The 22203-nt window shown below is 42.9% G+C and overlaps 1 protein-coding gene across 6 annotated transcripts in view; it reads right to left on the bottom strand.

Moving 5' to 3' along the window:
* htt (huntingtin) overlaps positions 1-22203 on the bottom strand; it is a 260486-nt gene that overhangs the window by 37676 nt on the left and 200607 nt on the right. For 4 of the 6 annotated variants that reach the window (XM_068029245.1, XM_068029246.1, XM_068029248.1 and 1 more), the window contains 8 exons: positions 20816-20920; positions 18096-18283; positions 10466-10592; positions 10128-10231; positions 6317-6492; positions 5822-5961; positions 5207-5289; positions 4547-4677 (listed from right to left, as the gene is read on the bottom strand). In XM_068029245.1, coding sequence (XP_067885346.1) covers positions 4547-4677; positions 5207-5289; positions 5822-5961; positions 6317-6492; positions 10128-10231; positions 10466-10592; positions 18096-18283; positions 20816-20920 — 1054 coding nt within the window. The remainder of the gene's footprint in view (positions 1-4546; positions 4678-5206; positions 5290-5821; positions 5962-6316; positions 6493-10127; positions 10232-10465; positions 10593-18095; positions 18284-20815; positions 20921-22203) is intronic. The other 2 variants (XM_068029247.1, XM_068029250.1) reach the window with 1 other exon arrangement.

Genomic DNA, 22203 nt, shown 5'->3' with positions numbered 1-22203 from the left:
ACCCAATCATATTATTTTCTAAGTATCCAGTTAACATATCCTTCATAATAGATTCTAACATTTTCCCCACATTTCCCCATTCTCCAACACAAACTCTCCTGTCTCTGTCTGCAATGGACCCACATTCGTCATTGCCCCTCTTTTTCTTTTCACATACCTAAAGAAGCTTTTACAGTCCGGCTTTATGTTTCTAGCTAGTTTGCATTCATAATCTCTTTTCCCTTTGTCAGTTTCTTGGTCCTCCTTTGTTGGACTCTAAATTGCTCCCAATCCTCGGGTTTACCACTTTTTCTGCTGACCTTAGAAGCCACTTCCTTTGACCTAATGCAATCTTTAACTTCTTTTGTTAGCCACGGTTGATTAACCCGTCCTGTTGGGTTTTTGTGTCTTAGAGGAATGTATATTTGTTGTAAACTGTGTAATACTTCTTTAAATACTAGCCATTTGGTCCCCTTACCTCAGGAAGGATATTATTGCCATACAGGGAGTGCAACAAAGCTCCACCAGACTTGTTCCAGGGATAACGGGACTGTCCTGTGAAGAGACATTGGGGAAACTGGGCCTATATTCTCTAGAATTTTGAAGAATGAGAAGTGAACTCATTGAAACCTACAAAATATTTAAAGGGACAGACAGGGTAGATGCAGCTAAGATGTTTCCCCTGGTTGAGGAGTCCAGAACCAAGGGACACAACTTCAAAATAAGGGGGAAGCCACTTAGGACAGACCTGAGGAGAAATTTCTTTACTCAGAGGGTTGTGAATCTTTGGAATTCTCTGCCCCAGAGGGCTGTGGAAGCTCAGTCATTGAGTATGTTTAAAGCAAAGACTGACAGATTTCTAAATACAGATGATATAAGGGGATATGAGGATCGTGTGGGAAAAGGCATTTAAGTGGATGATCAGCCATGATCGTATTGCTTTATGGGCTGAATGGCCTATTCCTGCTCCTATGTTCCTATGCCTATCTGTCAAATCTTTTCATGTATTTTCCCAATCCACCTTAGCCAACATGCCCCTCATACCTTTGTAGTTTCCTTTGCTCAGATTAAAGACTGTAGTTTCATTATGAACTGTACTTCTTTCAAACTTCATGTAAAGTTCTATCATAAAATTCTCATTGCATAAAATTTTGTTAATCTACTACCATATGGCATATGCAGCCTGTGGTGTGGCATTAAGCCATTCAAACCAGAAGATATTAGGTCAATGCTGAACCAGCTAATCTTAGCAGCAGTAGGGAGTGCTATGATTGGCTTTCATTGTCTCTGGGTTCAGCAGGCCTGTGGACATGAATTGTGAATCATTGATCTGAAAATCAGAATTTGGCCACGTTCATCAAAAGAGCTGATTCTGTGTGGCAGATTCAGGTTCACAGTACTCCATGTTACTGTTGATTGAACAGACAGCTTGGCTTCTTGATATTTGGAAGAGGATGATCTGCTGGGAGCATGGGATTCTTCCTATCTGACTTCAGATAACCCTGAAAACCCACAGATTGCATTGGCAATTTTAGCTGGTTGATCAATATTTTGAACACCTCTATCAAATCTTCTCTTCACCTTCTCTGCTGTAAGGAGAACAACCCAGCTTCTCCAAACTCTCCATATAAAACTTGAAGTTCCTCATCCCTGGTACCATTCTAGTAAATCTCTCCTGCACCCTCCCCAAGGCCTTGACATCCTTCTTAAAGTGTGATATCCAAAATTGAAGACACTAATTCAAATGAGGCCTAAACAGTGTTTTATAAAGGTTTAGCATAACTTCCTTGCTTTTGCACGCTATTCCTTTATTAATAAACCCAAGGATCCCGTATGCATTTTTCACAATCTTCTCAACTATCCTGCCACCTTCAAAGTGTACATACACCCCCAGACCTCTTGGTTCCTGCAACCCTTTTAAAATTATACCCTTTTGTTTATATTGCCTCTCCTCATTCTTCCTACAAAAAATGCATTACTTCACAGTTGGGGAGACAGTGGCATAGTAGCAATGTCACTGGACTAGTAATCCAAAGCCCAGGCAAATGCTCTGGGGACATGGGCTCGAATTCCACCATGGCAGATGGTGAAATTTGAATTCAATTAATAAATCTGGAATTAAAAGCTAGTCTAATGATGACCATTGTCAATAGTCATAAAAATCCATCTGGTTCACAAATGTCCTTTAGGGAACGAAATCAGATGGTTTCACAGGTCGGCGCAACATCGAGGGCTGAAGGGCCTGTACTGCGCTGTAATGTTCTATGTTCTATCTGCTGTCCTTACCTACTTTTGCTTACATGTGACTGACTCTTATAATGCCCTCTGAAATGGCCTAGCAAGCAAGCCACTCAGTTCAAGGGCAATTAGGGATGGCCCAGCCAGCGACGCACACATCCCACAAACAAAGAAAAAAAGTTCTCTGCATTAAATTTCATCTGTTAAGTGTCTACCCATTTTACCAGTCTATGTCCTTCTTGGGTTCTGTTACTGCACTCCTCATTGTTTAGTACATTTTCAAGTTTGTATCACCTACAAACTAGTTGCCTGGTTTAACTCTCTCCTCTTTTTTAAACAGGGATGTAACATTTGTAATCATAGAGCCATAGAATCAGAGAGATACAGCACTGGAACAGGCCCTTCCGCCCACTGAGTCTGTACTGACCAACAACCACCCATTTATACTAATCCTACATTAATCCCATATTCCCTACCACACCCCCACCATTCTCCTACCACCTACCTACACTGGGGACAATTTACAATAGCCAATTTACCTATCAACCTGCAAGTCTTTGGCTGTGGGAGGAAACCGGAGCAGTCGGCGGAAACCCACGCGGTCACAGGGAGTACTCCACAAAGGCAGTACCCAGAACTGAACCCGGGTCCCTGGAACTGTGAGGCTGCGGTACTAACCACTGCGCCACTGTCCCGCCCCAGTCCTCTGGCACCATTTCCATATCCAAGGAGAACTGGACTTTTCTAGGCTAAGGGATCTTTGTTGGGGCCTCAATTATTCACATTATTCATTACGACTTGGGTGATGGCATAGTAAGTCATATATCCAAATTTGCTGATGATACAAAGTTAGGCAGCATTGTAGACAGTCTAGATGATAGCATAAAATTGCAAGGAGATAGTGACAGACTAGGTGAATGGGCAAAACTGTGGCAGATGGATTTCAATGCAGGGAAGTGTGAGGTTATCCATTTTGGACCAAAAAAGGATACAGCAGGGTACTTTCTAAATGGGAAGAGGTTAAGTACAGCTGTTGTCCAAAGAGACTTGGGCGTTCAGGTGCATAGATCTTGAAAATGCCACAAGCAAGTGCAGAAAATAATCAAAGACTAATGGAATGCTAGCCTTTATATCTAGAGGACTGGAGTATAAAGACACAGAGGTTATGCTGCAGCTGTACAAAACCCTGGTTAGACCCCATTTGGAGTACTGTGAGCAGTTCTGGGCACCACACATATATTGGCCTTGGAGGGAGTGCAACATAGGTTTACAAGAATGATACCTGGACGACAGGGGTTAAGTTACGAGGAGAGATTACACAAATTAGGCCTGTTTTCGCTAGAATTTAGAAGGTTAAGGGGTGATTTGATTGAAGTCTTCAAGATATGAACAGGAAAAGACAGGCTAGATAAAGATAAACTATTTCCACTGGTTTGATATTCTAAAACTAGGGGGCATAGTCTAAAGATTAGGACCAGACGGTTCAGGAGAGATGTTAGGAAGCACTTCTTCACGCAAAGGGTGATAGAGGTTTGGAACTCTCTCCCAGAAACAGCAGTTGAAGCTAGAAAAGTTGTTAATTTTAAAACGGAGACAGATTTTTGTTAAGCAAAGATATTAAGGGATATGGGCCAAAGGCAGGTATATGGAGTTAGGCCGCGGATCAGCCATGATCTCATTGAATGGCGGGACAGGCTCGAGGGGCTGAATGGCCAACTCCTGTTCCTATCTTCCTATGTTCCTAAGTGGGGTGTGTTCCTACATGGAGCGAGTGCACATTCCATATCAAGCCATCATAAAGTCTATATCTGTGAATTTTTTTAGTAGTTTGGTTTGGACACTCAACGATAGTGATGGGATTGTGCACATCAAGGCATGTGGCAGACCAAAATAAAAGACGTGTTGCACTTAGTAAATATATACTCTACCAACGTCGGAATCTTGGTTCACAGTTTGCCTGTATTCTGTGCACACTTGCCTCATAGGTCAGACTCCTAACCTTTTTTGCTAAAGCTGTGCAGTGGTGGCACAGTGTGACTGATTGTCTGATAGTGGGTTCAGTGAGATTGAGTCATAGAGTCATAGAGAGATACAGCACTGAAGCAGGCCCTTCGGCCCACCGAGTCTGTGCCAACCATCAGCCACTCATTTATACTAAGCCTACATTAATCTCATATTCCCTACCACATCCCCACCTTCCCTCAATTCTCCTACCACCTACCTACACTAAGGGCAATTTACCATGGCCAATTTACCTACCAACCTGCAAGTCTTTGGCTGACAGAGACAAGAATTGACACATTACTTGTTGGTGAAAATCTAGACTGACCTAGAATTTATTGGAGAGGTTGGAGGTGAGGATGTAGCAGGCACATCACTTTCATCTTCCTCATCTTGACCCCACTCCTCTTCTCTCAAGGGGGTTATGTTGTTTCCCAGCCAAACAGAATGAATGGAGACCTGTGCATAGTGGACAAACACCTCATGAATTCAAAATCAAGTCTGAATAGCATCATTTCATAAGTATTTAGTTTGTTCCTTTCTTCTCTTCTGAAAGTTCAAAATCTTGTTGCGATGCAGCTCCAGGGGTCTGAAGCAACCCTTCCATCGGTTTCCATTCTACATGCTTAAGCCTGGGCAATCAGTGTCAATAGGCTACCGAGTCATGCAGGGCATCACAGCTCACCTTCAAACCCTACACAAATCCATCCAAGAATTAGTGGTTAAATGCATTACTGGGTCAAATGTTTGATTCCTGGTCCTTGAAAAATTGGTAATCACAGTTCGTGCAACAGCATGGGTCTACAAAAGAGGGGTTTGGAAACTTCAGAGTGTCCGCACTGCATAAACATGCAGCAGCCTCCTTCCTGCTATCTGTGAGAAGGCACATATACAGATAATGGGCTGGGACAGAGTAATGCTCGGCTGTAAAATTCACCACTGCTAAATAATCTGTGGAAACTGAACACCAAACACACTTTTACCATACCTGCCCCAGTTTATAATCCATGTTCCCCATTTCCCGTTCTGTGTTTATCTGCAGTAAAAGCTTTTCATGGCTTATCAGGACACCTACATTTAATTTAAAAAACACAATAAGTTGATTAAAAACAGGTTCAATAAATAACATACTTTTAATTACAATTGAAGGTATAAGCTGAGTTTCTCTGATAATCTTAGCCCTCTATTGACTTTACACAATGCTGGGAAACATTCCAAAATGTACATCATGGCTGAGCTCAGCACTGCACTGTTTAATAAAACTTAACTCCTGGCATTACAATGTAGTCCAGCTGTTGATCTCCCTCAGGCTTTCTCACTCGCAACTCTCCATGGATTACAGAAAGATCTAATTGCATGCTCTTGGTCCAATGACACAGAATGTACATCATAGATGACTGATTCCTGAGGCCCCACCCCCCACCCCATCCTCATTTACTGTCTATATTTTATAAATGCTCTGAGTAAATACATCACTTCAAGAATGCTTTGAACTGATCCAGAACCACCACAGACGCATTAGGAAGGTTCAACAGAGATTTGTGCCAACACTTAGCACCAACAATGACTAACTGGCAGGTTGAATGTTACCAGTACAACATACCGGATGTGGAATGGGAGAGGGATGGAACAGGGTCCCATGCCTGATAAGGATAGTGCGATGCTATGTTGTCCCTTTTTGATACCATTGCTTGGATTTCTCGCTCCACTATTCCCCGAATGACACTCAGTTTTCTTCCAAACCTGTGAACGCGATTGTTAAAGCGTCAGATCAGCCAAACACGTGTCATCAAGAAAATAACAGTAGGTGCGACAAGTATTATGTCAAAAACCTTGACAAAGTTCAAAACTTCAGGAGAGGGGTAACGGGTGCTGACCCCATCATAAAAACAATCCATTTGCTCGATTCATGAACTTGTTACTTGTGGTTCAGCATTTGACAACACCCCTGTGGAGTGCCTTGAAACATTTTGCTGCATTTAAGGCACTATATAAATGCAAGTTGTTGTTAAGAAATACATTGTTGCAGATTAAAAAATAACTGGCAGGTTAATTCAGTCATGCTTGCAGCTGGATATGCAGATGATGTATAACTGACCTTGTGTCCAGAGCCTTCAGAGCTTTATTACGGGGCTGATGCTCAAGACAACTGGTGGCTGGATTCCCTGCCACTGGAATCGACATCGCACTTAGCACCAAGGACGTTATCGCTTGCACTGCAAGAATATTAATCTGGGTCCTCTCTGTATCCTCCTTAATAAGAATAAGAGGATGCTGTCACAACGAGAGAAATGGATTTTACAAGGACACAAAACAGACATCCAAGTTTTACAAATATTACCAAAACTGTGAAATTGTCAGCTGCTCAAAGCTCACAGGAACAGCAGGAGGCTATTCAGCCCGCGAACCTGTCTCCCCAATTAGATCATGGCTGATCTGCATCTTAATTCCATCAACCTGCTTTGGCTTCGTAATCCTGAACACCCTTGCCTAGAAAAAAACTACTAATCTCAGTTTTGACATTTTCAACTGACTCCTAGCCTGAACAGCTTTTTGGGGAAGAGCTCCAGATTTCCACCACCTATTGTGTGAAGAGGTACTTCTTGACATTAACCCTAAATGGCCTAGGTCTAATATTTAGGTAATGGCCCCTTGTGCTCGAGTCCCCCACCAGAGCAAATAGTTTCTCTCTTATCTACCCTATCAACTCCTTTCATCATCTTAAACACCTCAATCAGATCACCCCTTAATCTTCTATACTCGAGATAATGCAAGCCTAGTCTGTGAAACAACCATGCAAGGTTTTAGGAGAAGTGCAGCTATCAATCGGAGACTGGGGCATGCTCAGTGCAGCCTGGTTATAAACACAGATGGATCTCAATCTGACCGGTGCCAAGACGCTGCTACAATAGGGCTTCAATACAAACACAACTCATTTTTCATCTTAGGACAACATAGGTGGGACTGTCTGCTTTCTCCTCATGCTAAAGAAAACTGTGCAAGATTTTTGAAACATTTCAGAGGCATGAGAAGCTAGATAAATGTAAGTCTTCACAGGGAGGTTCAATGATTTGCCAAACCATTTTAAAAACACAGCTTTGCACCTCACCAGAGCTATGCTGCAGCTGCTGCAAACCCAAAGCCATGAGAGGCAATTTCTTGAAGAGCTTTGTGCACCATTTGGATTTATTGTGCTTGAGTATTGGATCAAGAACCAACACGTATGTTGCACCAACACGTTCCATCTTGATGTGCTCCACAACCACTGTGTCACATTGTCATATAATATTAACGACTAAATATAAGAAACACTTTTAAAAAGTTTAGTTACATAATGATTTAATCTAAACTCATCACCTCCAAAAATAAGAGACAAGTGTAAGCATTACTGTCAATCATATACTACAATGGATGCTTCACACCTGGTCAGGTACATGCAGCTAAATGTCTATTCACATTCTGCAGATACATCCAGCCAAACACCTGATCACGTCCTGCTGCAGTTTTCAGCAAAAGCTAGCAGAATGTTTTATTTCCTAACTGCATCACGTGAACAAGTTGAGGTCTTTGCATATTTCGATAGTTCTACATTTTATGCCAATTTTTCTTGCAACAACACTCAGCTGTAGCCAGTATACATATTCAGAGCACATTGCAATGTTGCAGGAGAGTTGTAAAGAGATGTTTAAACAGATGGCAGGCCACACTTTCGTGTAGAAGAGGAAACATAAGAAATAGGAGCAAGAGTTGGTCATTTGGCTGATCCGCTACTGTTTTTGTTATCCGTTTAATGGGATGTGGGCGTTGCTGGCAAGACCAGCAGTTGTTGCAGATCCCTAGTTGTCCTTGAGAATCTGGAGTTGAGCTGCCTTCTTGAATCGCTGCAGTCCATGTGGTGTAGGCACACCCACAGTGCTGTCAGGGAGTGTGTTCCAGAATTTTGACCCAGTGACAGTGAAGAAATGGCGATATATTTCAAAGTCAGGATGGTGTGTGGCTTAGAGGAGAACTTGCAGATCGCAGTGCTCCCATGCATCTGCTATCCTTGTCCTTCTAGGTGGTAGAAGTCGTGGGTTTGGAAGATGCTGTCGAAGGAGATGTGGTGATTTGCTGCAGTGCATCTTGTATATGGTACATGCTGCTGCCACTGTGCGTCGATGGTGGAGGGAGCGAATGTTTAAGGTGGTGGGTGGGATACCAACCAAGCAGGCTGCATTGTCCTGGATGGTGATGAGCTTCGAGTGCTGTTGGAGCTACACTCATCCAGGCAAGTGGACAGTATTCCATTACACTCCTGACTTGTGGACAGGCTTTGGGAAGTCAGGAGATGAGTTACGCAGAATTCCCAGCCTCTCACCTGCTCTTGTAGCCACAGTACTTAGGTGGCTGCTCCAGTTCAGTTTCTGGTCAATGGTAACCATAGGATGTTGATAGTGGGGGATTCAGCGATGGTAATGCCATTGAACGTCATGGGGAGATACTTAGATTCTCTCTTGTTGGAGATCATCATTGCCTGGCACAAATGTTTCTTGCCACTTATCAGCCCAAGCCTGAATGTTGTCCAGGTCTTGCTGCATGTGGACACGGACCGCTTCAGTATCAACTCCACCTTCCCACACTATTCCCATATCCCTTAATTCCTTTGGTATCCCAAGATCTAGCGATCTCAGTCTTGAATATACTCATTGACTGAGCATCCACAGCTCTCTGGGGTAGAGAATTCCAAATGTTCACAATCCTACGAGTGAAGAAATTTATCATCTTGGTCCTATATGGCCAACTACTTATTCTGAGACTGGGAGCCCATGTTCTAGATTCCCCAACTAGGGGGAATAACCTCTCAGCATCTACAATTTGCAGGAATCTTAATGTGTTTCAGCGTTCACCAAGTAACAATAACATTATTGAAAATATGCAGATGTTTCTTGTAATTCCAAGCAATGGGCTGCCTCTAGCATACATTAAATATTATTCCCCTGACAGTCTGAGGAGAGTATCTAATCTGTAACTGGGTACACAAAAGCAATATGGGGTCAGTCCCACTCACTAAGTAGCCTGGCTGAGCTCCAAAGGAACCATGGATCTAGACCTGTGCCCTACTGCAGTGTAATACTTTGATATAGATCATTTTAATCATTAACCATTCTAAGTTACCCATTTCTGACAGTCAATTATCAAGTTGAAAAATCTACTAAATTAAGTCCAAATGGATTACAGTCCCACAAATTCCAGTCTTCTCCAATAGCTGCACCAAATGGTCATCATGGGTAAGTTGAGAGGCAAGTGCAGGCAGGCTGTGTGACTATAGGGATATTGCAATTAATCTCACACTTATCATTTGACATCCATAAATTTTCACATCCAGCAGGGAGATCTGCTGAATAGCAATCAGGAGCAAGAATCTTGGCTGCTTTTCCCCTCCTTGACCTAGAGGAGGCACTTAGACCAACTGCAACACTGTCACTGCTACTCACGACTTAAGATTAACTAACTCAGCATGATCGTCCTGTGGTGCTACATGGCTGCCTTTAACAAATGGGTCACATGAAACCCAGTTAAGAATTGAGATTTATTTCAATTGTACGTTACCCTCCTTATTTATTACCCCTTCTGTATTCATTGTCTGTTTTGAATTGGCCAATCTCCTGTCGAGTCGGCTCCGGTATACAAGTATGTAATCCAGTGACAAATCTCCCTTCGCTTTTCACCATGTGTCTGACCTCTGTGTGTCATCCTTCCTCCACAGACATGGGCAAGATTAGAGACCCAGTAGTGCAGGAGAAAAAGCAAAAGAATGGGCAAATTGAACCTAAGATACCCCAGTCCAGTGCACTACCAACTTCTTCATTCTCAAAATACCAATTCCCCATATCTCTATTCCTCTAATCTCCATGTCCATTTGGTTGTACCTCTTGTGGAACTACTTCTTCCTGGTCCATCGCTAGTGGCTGAGTCACAAGCACACCAAGTAGAGTTGCCCAGGTTTCCTCAAACTGAGTGCGGCTTGTCCATCCTGAAACAGAAGAAACCAACTGTAGCATTTCTGATTCTTTCACTTCAAAACAAACTACATTGACTCTCGTTCAATGCTTACAAAATTTGGCATGTGGCCAAAGGGCCAAGAGCACAATGGTGCAACATGAAAGCCAATTCTAATGGACTTCTGTGGAATTATGAGTCTATAAATGAACAGCAGCCAGTAAAATCCAGACTAAGATCCATTTTCTGAGAAGTTTTTGCCACTTACCAAGAACATTTATCCTGTAGATGAACTCTTTGAAGACCTCTTTTTCCTGAAGGAACTCAACTGGAATTTCAGGAAGATTTGTACCAAATTCACCCCCAGCTTGTGGTGACCATCCCAACTTCCACACCTGAGGAAAGTTGATTGAGAGTTCATGGTCAGGGAACATTCTTCACATATAATGAGGTTTGTGACATGCAAGCTCATAATTGCTTACTTGCCTGTAAATCTTGACAGAGATTAAGTGATGTCCATGATGTATGAAACATACACCCTTCTAGATTAGATTAGATTAGATTAGATTAGAGATACAGCACTGAAACAGGCCCTTCGGCCCACCGAGTCTGTGCCGAACATCAACCACCCATTTATACTAATCCTACACTAATCCCATATTCCTACCAAACATCCCCACCTGTCCCTATATTTCCCTACCACCTACCTATACTAGTGACAATTTATAATGGCCAATTTACCTATCAACCTGCAAGTCTTTTGGCTTGTGGGAGGAAACCGGAGCACCCGGAGAAAACCCACGCAGACACAGGGAGAACTTGCAAACTCCACACAGGCAGTACCCGGAATCGAACCCGGGTCCCTAGAGCTGTGAGGCTGCGGTGCTAACCACTGCGCCACTGTGCCGCCCTATAAATTGAATTTAAATTCCACCAGCTGCCATGATGGGATTTGAACCCATGTCCCCGGGGCATTAGACTACACCACTGTCTTACTAAAGTGTTTTAGACAGTGTCACAAGCCATTAGTTCAATTATCATTTTGTTGCTGTTCCCTTATCTATCAGCCACAGGAGTTTAAACTGGGACGGGATAATAAAATCAACACACCTCAGCACCAATAGATTTCAATTTTGAACAATTTGGAATGAAAAACAAAGGAGAAAGGACGAGGCCCATACTGCAGGAGATCAAGGATGAAAACGGCAAGAGAAAAGGCAAGGTAAGACGAGAGGGTGGTGCCAAGTCTGAAAGCTTTAGATGGAAGAACAGACTGAGTGAGGTGAGACAGGATGCTGCCAAGTATGAGGAAACACAAATACTGAGAAAGGCTTGAAAAATTGGATCTTTTTTTCTTAGAATAATGCAGATTACTGGACGATATGAAAGAAGTATTTAAAATTAAGAAAGGTTAGGACAGCGTATTTAAAGCGGACTGTTTCCAGGGGCCACAGATGGAGTCATACAGCACAGAAACAGGCTTTTTGGCCCATCATGTCCGTGCCAGCCATCAAGCACCTAACTATTCTAATCCCATTTTCCAGCACTTGGCCCATAGCGTTGTATGCTATGGCGTTTCAAATGCTCATCTTAATAATACTTAAATGTTGTGAGGGTACCTGCCTCTACCACCTCTTCAGGCAGTATGTTCCAGATTCCAACCACCCTCAGTGAAATTATTTTTCCTCAAATCCCTTCTAAACCTCCTGTCCCTTACCTTAAATCTATGCCCCCTGGTTACTGAACCCTCCACTAAGGGAAAAAGTTTCTTCCTATCTAAGCTATCAATGCCCCTCATAATTTTATATACCTCAATCAGGTCCCCATTCAGCCTTCACTGCTCTAAGGAAAACAACCCTAGCCTTTTCAGTCTCTCTTCATAGCTGAAATGCTCCAGCCTAGGCAACATCCTGGTGAATCTCCTCTGCACCCTCTCAAGTGCAATCACATTCTTCCTATAGTGTGCTAACCAGAACTGTACACAGTACTCCAGCTGTGGCCTAACTAGCGTTTTATACAGCTCCATCGTAACCTCCCTGCTCTTATATTCTATGCCTCAGCTGATAAAGGCAAGTATCCCATATGCCTTCCTAACCACCTTATCTACTTGTGCTGCTGCCTTCAGTGATCTATGGAAAAGTACACCAAGGTACCTCTGATCCTCTGTACTTCCTAGGGTCCTACCACCCATTGTGTATTCCCTCGCCTTGATAGTCCTCCCAAAATGCATAATCTCACACTTCAGGATTAAATTCCATTTGCCACTGCTCCGCCCATTTTACCAGCCTATCTATATCGTCCTGTAATCTAAGGCTTTCCTCCTCATTATTTACACCACCAATTTTCGTGTCATCTGCGAGCTTACTGATCATACCTCCTACATTCACGTCTAAATCATTAATGTACACTAGAAACAGCAAGGGTCCCAGCAACGATCCCTGTGGTACATCACTGGTAACAGGCTTCCACTCACAAAAACAACCCTCGACCATCACCCTCTGCCTCCTGCCACTAAGCCAATTTTGGATCCAATTTGCCAAATTGCCCTGGATCTCATGGGCTCTTACCTTCTTAACCAATCTCCCATGCAAGATTAAACGCAAGAGATTTATAACAGAGTGCAGGAGGAAGTTCTTGACAGAGATGTGAGAATATGGAATTCATTTCCGAGGGTAGTGGTTGAAGAAATAATGTTAACATTCATGATTAGGTTGGATAAGTGGATGAAGGATAAGGGCTTGAAGGGGTATGGGAACAGGGTGATTCATGCAATTAGGACTATTTACTAATTTTAAGCTTAAATTAACTAGAAGGCAATCAATATATTCTATTGAACAAGTTCTTCAAAGGCATGAGAAAATTTAATTTGAAAAGTGATGACTGAATTTCATATACCTGCTGTATTAAAACACTAAAAAAATGTTAAATAGAAACAGAAAATAACATAAGAAATAGGAGGAGTTGGCCATTCGGCCCCTCAAGCCTGCTCTGCCATTCAATAAGATCATGGCTAATCCAATTGTGGCCTTAACTCCACTTTCCCACCCACCCCCATAACCCTCGACCCACTTGTAAATCAAAATGTGTCGAAATCAGCCTTGAATATATTCAATGATCCAGCCTCACTGCTCTCTGGGCAAGAGAATTCCAAAGATTAACAACCCACAGAGAAGAAATTCCTCCTCATTTCAGTCTTAAAAGGGAGAGTCCTTATTTTGAAACGGTGCCCCCTAGTTCTAAATTCCCCCACTAGAGAAAACATCCTCACAGCATTTACCCTGTCAAGCCCTTCAGAATCTTATAATTTCAATCTTATAGAACAGTTTCAATAATATCTGTTCTCATTGTTCTAAACTCTAATGAGTATAGGCCCAACCTGATCAACTTTTCCTCATAAGACCACTCCATCACAGGAATCAGCCTAGCGAACCTGCTCTGAACTGCTTCCAATGCAAGTTTATCCCTCTTTAAGAAAGGAGACCAAAATTATGCAGTACTCTAAGTGTAGTCTCACCAATGCGGTGTACAGCTGTAGCAAGACTTACCCACTTTTATACTCCATCCCCCTTGCAATAAAGGCCAACATTCCATTTGCCCTCTTAATTACTTGCTGTACCTGCATGTTGACTTTTTGTGATTCATGTACAAGGACACCCAGATTCCCCCCCCACCCCCGAACTGCAACATTCTGCAGTCTCTCTTCCATGTAAACAGTTGAGGCCCCAGCACTGATTCCTGTGGCACTCCACTAGCCACAGTTTGCCAACCTGAAATGCCCCATTTATCGCGACTCTGTTCACTGTTAGTTAGCCAGTACTCTACCCATGATAATATATTATCCCCAACACCATGAGCTCTTGCCTTGTGCAGTAACCTCTTATGAGACACCTTAATGAACGCCTTTTGGAAATCCGAATAAACCACATCTACCGGATTCCCCTTTATCTAACCTGCTTATTACTTCCTCAAAGGACTCTAATAAATGTCAAACACTATTTTCCTTTCATAAAACAATGCTGACTCTGTCTTATTGTATTATGATTTTCTAGATATCCTACGACTACTTCCTTAATAATGGATTCCAGCATTTTCCCAATGACAGACATTAGGCTAACTGGCCCAGAGTTTCTTGCTTTCTGTCGTGACCCCCTCCCGCTTTTTTGAAGAGGTGTTACATTTGGGATGTTTCCAAAATCTCGGGATTCATCCACTACCTCTGCAGCCACTTCTTTTAAGATCCTAGGATACAGTCATGCAGATCCAGGAGAATTGTCAGCCATTAGTCTTCCTAGTACATTTTCTCTAGTCATAGTTTTAAGTTCCTCTCTCCCTTTTGCCTCTTGATTTTCTGCCATTCTCGGGATGCTTTTTGTGTCTTCTACTTTGAAGACAGATAGAAAATGCTTGTTCAAAGTCCCTGCCATTTCCCCCTTTCCCATTATTAATTCCCTAGTCTCAACCTCTAAGGGATTTCAGTTACTCTCTTGCTTTTTATCTATTTGTAGAATGATAGAAATCTATGTCCTGTGCCACCAGCAGGACAGACTAATCAGAGGTGGCAGCACAGTGGTATACAGTTGGGAGTGTTGCCCTGGGAGTCCTCAATGTCGATTCTGGACCCCATGAAGTCTCATGACATAAGGCTAAACATGGACAAGGAAACCTCCTGCCCTCCTCCCACCTCAGCTGATGAATCAGTGCTTCTCCATGTTAAACACCAACAGGAAGAAGCACTGAGGGTAGCAAGGGCACAGAATGTACTCTGTGTGGGGGTCTTCAATGTCCATCACCAAGAGTGGCTCAGTAGCAGCACTACTGACCAAGCTGGTCACGTCCTGAAGGACATATCTGCCAGACTGGGTCAACAGTAGGTGATGAAGGCACCAAGAGGGAAAAACCTACTTGACTTTGATCTCACCAATCTACCTGTTGCAGATGCATCTGTTCATGACAGCATTGGTAAGAGTGACCACCGCATGACCCTTGTGAAAATGAAGTCCCATCTTCAAACGGATGATACCATCCATTATATTGTGTGCCACTACCACCTTGCTAAGTGGGGTACATACATGGCAGCTCAAAACAGGGAATCCATGAGGTGCTGTGGGCTATAAGCAGCAGCAGCATTGTATTCAACCACAATCTGTAACCTTATCACCCGGCATATCCCTCACTTTACCATTACCATCAAGCCAAGGTATCAAATAAAAGCAAAATACTGCAGATGTTGGAAATCTGAAATAAAAACAAAGTGCTGGAAATACTCAACAGGTCAGGCAACATCTGTGGAGAGAGAAGCAGAGTTAACACTTTAGGTCTGTGACCTTTCATCAGAACAGCCTGACCTGCTGAGTATTTCCAGCACTTTGTTTTTATTTAAGCCAAGAAATCAACCCTGGTCCAACAAAGCGTGCAGGAAAGCATGCCAGGACAGCATCAGAAATACCTCAAAATGAGGTGTCAACCTGGTGAAGCTACAACACTGGACTACTTGCATGCCAATCAGCAGAGGCAGCGGGCAACAGACACAGCCAAGCGATCCCACAACCAAAGGATCAGATCGAAGCTCTCCAGTCCTGCCACATCCAGACGTGAATGGTGCTGGACAATTAAACAACTAACAAGAAGAGGAGGCTCCACAAATATCCCCATCTTCAATGATGGAGGTGTTCAGATAAGTCCAGCAAAAGATAAGGCTAAAGCATTTGCAACCATCTTCAGCCAGAAGTGCCGAGATCCATTTTGGCCTCCTCCTGAGGTCCCCAGCATATATCTTCTGCCAATCCTATTCACTCCATGTGATATCAAGAAAGGGCTGAAGGCACTGGATACTGCAAAGGCTATGTGCCGATAACATTCCGGCAATTGAACTGAAGACCTATGCTCCAGAAGTTGCCGCGATCCCAAGCCAAACTGTTCCGGTACAGCAACAACAGGCATTTATCCAGCAATGTGGAAAAATGCCCAGGTATGTCCTGTCCACAAAAAGCAGGACAAGTCCAATCCAGCCAATTACTTTCCCCATCAGTCTACTGTCAATCAACAGAAAAGTGATGACAATGCTATCAAGCAGCACTTAAACAGCAACAGCTTGCTCACGATGCTCAGTTTGGGTTCCGCCAGGGCCATTCAGCTCCTGAGCTCATTACAGCCTTGTCCAAACATGGACAGAAGAGCTGAACTCAAGAGGTGAGGTGAGGGTGACTGCCCTTGATATCAAAGCGGTATTTGACCGAGCGTGCCATCAAGGAGCCCTAGCCAAATTGAAGACAATGGGAATCAAAGGGGAAACTCTTCATTGGTTGGAGTCATACCAAGCGCAAAGGAAAATGGTTGTGGTTGTTGGAAGTCAATCATCTCAGCTCCAGGGCACTGCTCCAGGAGTTCTGTAGGGCAGCGTCCTCGGCCCAACCACCTTATGCTACTTCATCAATGACCTACCGTCCATCATAAGGTCAGAAGTGGGGATATTCACTGATGATTTTATGATATTCAGCACCATTCACAACTCCTCGTTTACTGAAGCAGTTTGTGTTCATATGCAGCAAGACCTGGACAACATTCAGGCTTGGGCTAAAAAGTGGCAAATAACATTCGCGCCATACAAGTGCTGAGCAATGGCCTTCTCCAACAGGAGAGATTCTAACCATCTTCCCTTGACAATTAATGGCATTACCATCGCTGAATCCCTCACCATTAACATTCTGGGGGTTACCGTTGACCAGAAACTGAACTGGACCTGCATATAACTACTGTGGCTACAAGAGCAGGTCAGAGGCTGGGAATTCTGCGGCAAATAACTCATCTCCTGATTCCCCAAAACCTGTCCACCATCTACAAGACACAAGTCAGGGTGATGGAATACTCTCCACTTGCCTGGATGGGTGCAGCTCCAACAACAGTCAAGAAGCTCGACACCATCCAGGACAAAGCAGCCCGCTAAATTAGCACCCCACCCACCACCTGAACCATTCCCTCCCTCCACCACTGACATGCAGTGGGAGCAGTGTGTACCATCTACAAGATGCACTGCAGCAATTCACCACACCTTCTTCGATAGCACCTAACAAACCCACTTCTACCGAGAAGTGCTCCCATATCCCATAAAAATAATTTTTTAAAAATTTGACCGCAGGACCTGCAACACACCCTACATTTGATAAATATGCCACACCTAAAACATGAACCCAATTTTCTCTTTTCAGATGATGACTGGATTGCCGTGTATTTCCACAACCTTCTATTTTTATTTGTTTTTTTAACTCGTTCTTGGGAAGCGAGTGTCGCTGGTAAGGCCAGCATCTACTGTCCATGCATAATTGGCCTCAAGAAGGTGTTGATGAGCCTTGCTTTTAATTCCTTTCCCATCTCTGAGGAAACACAACTCAGTAGTCAGATATTAAAATACAATATATCTAACAAAGAACAAAAATCAACCTGCTATCCAAATATTAAGTGCTATTGGTTTACAAATCCTTTTGAGAACATAAGAAATAGGAGCAGAAATACAGACCCTCAAGCCTGCTCTGCCATTAAATATGATCATGGCTTACGTTTTGCCTTAACTCCATTTTCCCACCTGTTCCCCACAGTCCTTGATTCCCTAAGGGATAAAAAAACTGCCTTGAATATACTCTGATGGAGCCTCCACAACCCTCTGGGGAAGAGAATTCCACAGATTCACAACACCCTGAAATTTCTCATCTCACTCTTCAATCATCGACCCTTTACCCTGAGACTGTGTCAGATACCCTAGATTCCCCAGCCAAGGGAAACAACCTCTCAGTGTCCATCCTGGCCATATTTTAATACTGCAACAATTTTCTGGTCAACCAGACCAGACTGCTTCACATGAATTCTTCAAGCCCAGGAAGGACAATCAAGTTACCCATACTCACCAATGGAGGGGTGCGGGTGTAGCTGTTAACCACAGGCAGTCTGGCTAAGCTAATACCAATATTCCTGAGAGTCGGGTTCAAGAACGCTGGGATTCGTGTGTTGCTGGCATGCCCAAAGGACAGAACAGACTGGAGACACTCCACCATTTCAGTCATCACATTGCAGGCCTTTGTTATGCACTTGGATCCTAAAATAGAAGAAAGTGAAAGGGTCAGACCTCTATAACCTCGATCACAACTGCAAACCAAAATACTACACAGCTCAACTGCTCCAACCAGGTAGGAAGAAAATACATATGAAAATGTTAACCAAAAGAGACAAAGACTTGCATTTATTTTTCATTTCAACAGACCTCTCAGGAACATTTTAAAATATTTCACACAACTTGACTTTGATGTAAAGTAACCCGTGTGCAAGCAACTGTCTTCACATGAATTTGTACATCGGCCAGTGTACTGAGAGTTTTGGACAGAACTCAGTCAGTTTCTTCTGAAGGAATTTATTTTGACTTGGTCCTTTTTTTTATTCTTTCATGGGATGTGGGTGTCACAGGCCAGGCCAGCACTTATTGCCCATCCCTAATTGCCCTTGAACGGAGTGGCTTGCTAGGCCATTTCGAGGGCATGTAAGAGTCAACCACATTGCTGTGGATCTGGAGTCACATGTAGGCCAGACCAGGTAAGGACAGCAGATTTCCTTCCCGAAAGGACATTAGTGAACCAGATGGGTTTTTACAACAATCGACAATGGTTTCATGGCCATCATTAGATTAGCTTTAAATTCCAGATTTATTAATTGAATTCAAATTCCATCTTCTGCTGTGGTGGGATTCGAACCCATGTCTCCAGAGCAATACCTGGGTCTCTGGGTTACTAGTCCAGCGACCATACCAGTACGCCACCTGAAGCCTCAATTTTAAGTAATTCTTCAGACTAAAAAAAAGTTACCTCAAGGGGAGGTGATTTGCTTCTTGACATTCTTGCTTGAGCAGAAGGGCACAGATTCAAACTTCACTCCAGGACATCAGCACACAACTTAAATCGACACCTAGTACTAAGGGAGTGCTGCAATGACAGAGGTGCCACCTTTGGGCTGAGTTATTAAACCAAGGTTCTGTTTGCCTGTTCAGATGGATGCAATAGATCCCACTGTACTATTGGAAGAACATGGCAGTTCTCCTGGTGTACTGGTTAACATTTTTCCCTCGATCAACATCAAGAAAACAATCAAGACAAGATTGGGACTGACTGGATTGCTCTTTGAAAAAGCCGGCAGAGTTGATGGTCGAATGGCTTTGTTCTGTGCTGTAGTATTCTCTGTACAGTTGTTTAGTTAACGATGAAGTTATACATTCACGGTGAGAGTTTACCGTGCGCATTGGCTGCTGCATTTCCTACAATATAATGGGGACAAAACTCCAAAAGTAATTAACTGGCTGTCTAGCACTTCTGGATGCTGAGGTTGTGAAAGGTGCAATGTAAATATAAGTTCCTTCATTTCTTTGTGTTACTGGCTATTAACAGTCAGGGTTGTCTTGCTGGTACATTGCATTTGTGAATTTCTAATGTGGACAAATGTGGTCACACTGAGAAGAAATGTATCTTTCTGTTTGTGATTACCACAATCATCTGAACAGGAATCCACACTGAATGGAAAGACATTGAAAGGTGTGAATGAACAGCGAATCATGGGTTTAAAACACATGATTCACTGAAAGTGAGAGTACAGTAGGTAAAGCCCTAAAAAATCCCAAAATTCTGTTGGCTTTAATGATAGCACCACAGACGACATGAGGAATTTATTTTAATGCAACAAGTGATTAGGGAATTTGGAATGCATTGCCTGATAGGTTGGTGGATACAGATTCAATAGTAGCCTTCAAAAGGGATTTGGATAAATACTTGGAGAAAATATTGCAGGGATATGGGAAAGACAAGATTGGGACTGACTGGATTGCTCTTTGAAAAAGCCGGCACCGTGTTTATGGGTCGAATGGCTTTGTTCTGTGCTGTAGTATTCTGTGCAGCTGTTTAGTTAACGATGAAGTTATACATTGGTTAGGTCTCAGTTGGAGTAATGGGTTTAGGTTTGGGAACCTTATTACAGGAAGGGTATTAATACCATCACGTACAGCATAGATTCACCAGTATGATGCCAGGGGTATAAACCTGGAGACACGAGATGCTGTGACTACCTCCACTGGAGTAGAGACTGTTAAAAAGAGATTTAATAAAGGCTTTTAAAGTTATGAAGAGTTTTGATAGAGTGAATAGGGTAAGACTGGCTGGGAGGTCAGTGATGAGGAGTCACTAATTTACATTGAAACCCTTCCCTCGCTCTCAAAGAAATTCTGTTACACAGAGGACTGTTGGAGCACTGAATGCTTTGCACAGGGAGTGGCTGAGACAGAGACCTTTACGTCGTTTAAGGAAAAGGTGGCTAAATATTTGAAACAGATGATGATATAAGACTATGGGGAAAGAACAGTGCAGCAAGTTCAGTTTTGGATCACTCTAGCAAAGAACTGCCCCAGATACAACAGGCTGAATGGCCTTTCCTGTTGTAAACTTCTACAGCTCTACAGTAAGTGGGTATCAATACCCCCAAGAACTACAGGAGATAAATTTGACTTAACTGTCACATTCAAATGTTAGCAGACAGCTATGATAGTTGGAGTTTCTTTTTGATGAGGGAACAATGTGAAGCCACATTTACTTACGCTCATAGACATTCGCACTCTCTTCATCTTCAACTGTAATTCCATTGGTATTTGACTTTCTGCTCTCCTCATGAAGAAGCAGCTGCTCTCCTGGTTCAACCACCACTGAACAAACAAATAAATGAATCACAAGTCTGGAGAGTCAGACAGCAGGTGAGAGGTGCAATCACTGAACTCGGGGTTGAGATTTTTCATTCCACTGAGCTATTTTCTTCAAATAAAGATACAGTCCCATTACCTCATTTACTATGTTAACAAAAGGATGTCTGCTTAACACATTACAGAAATTCTGAAAACAGTCTAATGATATCTATTTGAGCCAGAGGTTTTCAAATGCATGTGGGGTCCTGCCAGACTACTGACACACTCTTGGGGATCTCTTACAGACACTGACACACTTCTGAGAACCCCCCCCCTGCAAATGCTGACAATTCCTGGGAACCTCCTGCAAATACTGACACACTCCTGAGGCCTGGGATAAGCTACAAGGAGATATTAATAAACTTGTAGTATGGGTGTCCAATTACCAAATTCATTTCAATATGGGCAAGGACAGTTTGACTAGATACATTCCAATTAGGGCGAAAGATAGGGAATCAAAAACAGGGTTCCTTGGAAAAGGAGGAAGATAAGAGATGATGATGAAACAAGAAAAAAAAGGGTGTCAGATGAATTCATTAAGTGAGAACTAGGCCAAATGCAATAAGTTGAGAGGGGAGGTGAAGAGGAAAATAAGACTGGCAAAGAGAACATGAGAATAGAAGGGCAGTCAACATAAAGAGAACCCAAAGATCTCCTACCTATGTAAATACTAAGTGGGGCCTATTAGGGACAAAGAAGGTAACATATGCATATAGTCGCAGTGCAAGGCTAAAATACTTAATGAGTACTTTGTATCAGTGTTTATTAAGGAAGAGGAATCGGTAGAAGCAGAGCGACCAGAGGCAATGGATAAGGTAAAAACTAAGAGGGAGGAGATACTGGAAAGGGTACGTAAGTCAACTGTTCCGGGTGGTCTGCATCCCAGATTACTAAAGGAAGTGATCACAAGGGTACGTAAGTCAACTGTGCCTGGTGTTCTGCATCCCAGATTACTAAAGGAAGTGATCCCAAGGGTCAGTGCTAGGAACACTGCATTTTTTGCTATATGTAAATGACTTGATTCTTGGATTACAGAATAGAATTTCAAAATTTGCCAAACATATTAAACTTGTAGGAGTGGCAAAGAGTGAGGATGATATAAATCGCCTGCAACAGGGCATAGACAGGCCAGCAGAACGAGTGGACAAGTGGCAGATGGAATTCAATACAGAGAAGGGTGAGGTGATGCATTTTGGCAGTGAGGCAATATAGACTTAATAGCACAGTTCTAACAAGTGTGCAGGAAC

The sequence above is a fragment of the Heterodontus francisci genome, chromosome 4, assembly GCF_036365525.1.
Source record: "Heterodontus francisci isolate sHetFra1 chromosome 4, sHetFra1.hap1, whole genome shotgun sequence".
NCBI classification, from domain to species: domain Eukaryota; kingdom Metazoa; phylum Chordata; class Chondrichthyes; order Heterodontiformes; family Heterodontidae; genus Heterodontus; species Heterodontus francisci.
Note: the sequence above shows the minus strand (reverse complement) of the source record. Positions and strands in the feature narration are given on the sequence as shown.